Here is a 4,333-nt window from a genome sequence, read left to right on the forward strand (position 1 = left end):
TTCATCCTGAGGAGGTTCATGAGGGAGGTGGGTTTCTGGGCTTAGTGGGAGTGTGGGAGAATCAGGCAGAGCGGTGTGCTATTGTAAATGTATATTCACCATGTTCTATTGAGGGAAAGCGTGTTTTGTGGAGGGAGTTGCTGGCGTGGAAAGCTGGCAGTAATGTTAGAGCTTGGTGTGTCGCCGGGGACTTCAATGCTGTTACATGTGTGGAGGAAAGGAAAGGCATAGGTTTTGACTCTGCAGGTGGGAGGAGGGAAATGGTGGAATTTAATGAGTTTATTGAGGGAATGGAGGTTGTGGATATTCCCCTAAATGGCCGCAAATATACATGGTATAGGCCGAATGGATCCGCAATGAGTCGATTGGATCGGTTTTTGCTGAGTCATGATTGGGTGGAATTGTGGCCTCACTGTACACAAGTGGCCCTGAACAGAAGTATTTCAGATCATTGCCCTCTGGTTATGAGAAATACCAGCCAAAACTGGGGCCCAAAACCATTTAGGGTCCTTAATTGTTGGATGCAGCACCCAAAGTTTGTGGATTTTGTTACAGGTACATGGAAGGAGCAACACTTTCAGGGAAGGGCAGCATATGTACTGAAGGAAAGACTGAAAGCGTTGAGGGGGAGCTTGAAGAGATGGAACTTGGAGGTGTTTGGCAATGTCAGCGAAAAGCAAAAAGAGCTGGTAAATTTGTTCAATGAGCTCGACTTGAGAGCGGAAGATGAGGATCTTTCTGCAGCAGAGGTTAGACAACGGCAGACATTGTTGGCAGAGTTCTGGAAAATCTCTAAGATGAATGAGTCTCTTCTACAGCAAAAGTCCAGAACCCGATGGATTAGGGAGGGTGACTCAAACTCAAAGTACTTCCACGCCTTGGTGAACTGGAGGAGGAAAACTAATAGCATTGTTGGCCTCACCATCGACGGTAATTGGTCTGAGGATCCGATTCGGATTAAGAAAGGTGTAAAAGATTTTTTTGAGGCCAGATTTAGAGGCTCACAAGCAGCAAGGCCGCAGCTGGATGGGGTGAACTTTGGGGTGTTGTCAGAGGATGATAATATGATGCTTTGTGACACATTTGACATAGCTGAAATAAAAAAAGCAGTATGGGCGTGTGACAGTGATAAGAGTCCGGGGCCAGATGGATTCAATTTTCGATTCATAAAGAAGTTCTGGGATATTTTGAAGATGGATATTCAGATGATGGTAGATGAATTCCATAAATTTGGGTCATGGCCTAAGGGTTGTAATGCATCTTTCATTACCTTAATTCCAAAGGTAAACACTCCATGTGGGTTGAATGACTTTAGGCCAATCTCCCTGATTGGTTGTGCTTACAAGATTATAACCAAGATGATGGCTAACCGGCTGAAAAGGGTTCTGTCCAAGCATATTGACTGCAACCAATCTGCGTTTTTGGGGGGTAGAAACATGCTGGACAGCGTTGTGGTGGCAAATGAGGTGATTCACGACGCTAGGCGCAAGAAGAGGGCTACTCTAGTCTTCAAGGTGGATTTTGAAAAGGCATATGACTCAATTGATTGGGGATTTTTGGAATATATGATGAGAAGGATGATGTTCTGTGACCAGTGGATTAAATGGGTTAAGGGGTGTTTGTGCTCTGCTACTGTATCAATTTTGGTGAATGGCAGCCCAAGTGAGGAGTTTATTCCGGAGAAAGGTATTCGTCAGGGTGACACTCTTGCACCATTCCTATTTTTAATTGTCGCAGAAGGTTTGAACGGCTTGGTAAAGAGGGCTGTGAGTGAGGGCAAGTTTCATGGAGTGAAAGTTGGAGAAAATCAGGAGGTGGACATCTCAATCCTTCAGTTCGCTGACGACACTCTATTGATGGGAGAGGCAACGGTTGGGAATCTGGTCACTCTGAAATGTATACTACGTTGCTTCGAATTAGTCTCTGGGCTGAAGATCAACTTTAAGAAGAGCAGTTGTGGAGGGATAGCGGTGGACAGCAATTTGTTGGCAAGTTTTGTTAATATGCTGAATTGCAGGCTCATGGACTTGCCGTTTACATATCTAGGTGTCCCAATTGGGGGAAATCCACGCAAAATTGCATTTTGGAATCCTGTTGTTTCTAAGATCAGGAGTAGGCTCGCTTCTTGGAAGCGGAAATCCCTATCATTCGGTGGACGAATCTGTCTGATCAAAAGCGTGTTGTCCGCCCTTCCATTATTCTATCTGTCTTTCTTCAGGATGCCTAAGGGAGTCGCAAGGTGTATCAAAAGAATCATGCGGAACTTTCTCTGGAGCGGCGTTGAGAACGGGTCCAAGGTAGCGTGGGTGGGTTGGGAAAGAATGTGTCTTCCTAAGGAGCTGGGTGGATTGGGGTTGAAGGAGTTGGAGAAATTCAATGTGGCATTGCTTGGGAAGTGGCGGTGGAGGCTGAATCAGGAGGGGGGAGCTTATGGTGTAGGCTTATCCATGCTAAGTATAGTGATAGGTCCCGTGGTGGATCCCTTAGGTGTCCAACAACAGCTTCTGCCTGGTGGAAAGACCTTTGGTCGGTGTGTTTTGACACCCAAGAAACCTGCTGGTTTGATGAAGGAGCGCGGTTGAGGGTTGGGGATGGAGGAGCGTGTTTGTTTTGGAAGGACAGGTGGGTAGGGAATGCATCGTTGAGGCTGCAATTTCCTAAGTTGTTTCATTTATCAAAACAGAAAAACGGTAAAATATGTGACATGGGCCGGTGGCTTAATGGAAGGTGGGGTTGGTAGTTCATGTGGAGAAGAGGATTAAGTGGCAGGGAACAGGACCAGGTTCATGCTTTGCAACAGATGCTGATACCTATTAGTTTGCAGCAGGGTACTGGGGACAAGTGGAGATGGATTCATGAGGCTGATGGGGTTTATACGGTCAGCTCTGCATATGCGTACTTACTGGACCCAATTGCTGATATGGAAGAGTTGGTTTTCAAAAACGCGTGGTCAGGAATTGCTCCGTCAAATGTGAGCGCCTTTGTGTGGAGGGTGTTACTTGACAGAGTGCAAACCAAGGTCAATCTTCAACGAAGGAATATAATTAGTGGTGAGGAGGCTGTGAGATGTGTGCTGTGTCATGCTGCAGAGGAAAGTACACGTCATTTGTTTTTCTCTTGTAACCGTGTGGCACCTTTATGGAACTCGTGTTATAGGTGGATTGGCTTGGTGACAGTTTTACCTGAAGATAGACTCACACATATTATGCAGCATGATATTCCATTCCTTTCACAGAAGCAAAATGATTGCTGGAGGGCGGTTTGGAATTCTATAATTTGGTCAATTTGGATTGCTAGGAATGGTGTGTTGTTTCGTGATGAACAGTTCGATGATGCTTCTTTGTTTGAACTGATTCAGGTCAGGGCATGGAAATGGCTATCCTCAAAGGTGAGTGAATTTAGCTTTTCATTTTTTGAATGGTGTTTGAATCCGTTACTATGTTTGAAGGCTATTCATTAGTAGACAGGTGACAGGTGATGGTCTGGTTGGGTTTGCTGGTATCTTCGATGGTTGGAATAATGGGGCAGCGTAGAGTAGTGTTTGATTGGAATGATATAGTGTAATTGATGCTCCTGGCGGTTTTGTGGGGGATTTGTGTGGGAGAAGAATTGGGTTTATGACATTGGTTATGGCTTTGTCCTTGTAATTTCACATTACTTGTATATTGGGAAGAAGTACCCCTTGTGCTTCACATCAATATATATATTACATGGCTTATCAAAAAAAAAACTCAGTGTAATCTTTTGCTAATATATTATGAGGGGCCCATTTGAGTGGTTGATAAATGGAGAGAGTGACTACTTGTGTTTTTTTTTTTGATAAGCCAAACTTTGCATTAAAGGGAGTACAAGGGGTACTCAACCCAAATACAAAAAACAAGAGCAAAGAAAAAGCAAAGAACAAAAACAAAAAACAATAAGCACCAAATCCTAAAACCACCCCAATATAGGACCAAAAGAACACCCTCCAAAAGCACTAGAAGCTCACAGCCCACAACTAATCAGCACACGTAGGCGAGAATGAGACCAGAATTGAAACCAACCTTGACACCGTTAAACTTCCCTGCTTTTACTGCGTTAAGAAATAATCCATTGAGCCCTTCTGCCACAATCAAAAATAGGAAAGGAGCTAAAGGGTCCCCTTGACGAAGCCCCTTCTCCATCCTAAATTCGCCCCCTGGACTACCATTCACCAACACAGAAACAAAAGCAGAACGAAGACAGCTCATAATCCAACCAATCCATTTAGAACAAAAATTCATCCTTCCCATCATGTACTCCAGGAAGTCCTACTCAACTGAATCATAAGCTTTCTCATAGTCAACTTTGAAAA

General features: G+C 44.3%; 1 protein-coding gene across 1 annotated transcript; it reads left to right on the forward strand.

Moving 5' to 3' along the window:
• The first annotated feature begins 2,743 nt into the window (after positions 1–2,743).
• LOC130712363 (uncharacterized) lies at positions 2,744–3,533 on the forward strand. Its single transcript, XM_057562197.1, has 2 exons — positions 2,744–3,388; positions 3,468–3,533. Exons 1-2 carry the CDS (start codon positions 2,744–2,746, stop codon positions 3,531–3,533), a joined length of 711 nt encoding a protein of 236 aa, XP_057418180.1.
• Positions 3,534–4,333: the final 800 nt, after the last annotated feature.

Source organism: Lotus japonicus, chromosome 4 (assembly GCF_012489685.1).
Source record: "Lotus japonicus ecotype B-129 chromosome 4, LjGifu_v1.2".
In the NCBI taxonomy this organism is placed as follows: Eukaryota; Viridiplantae; Streptophyta; class Magnoliopsida; order Fabales; family Fabaceae; genus Lotus; species Lotus japonicus.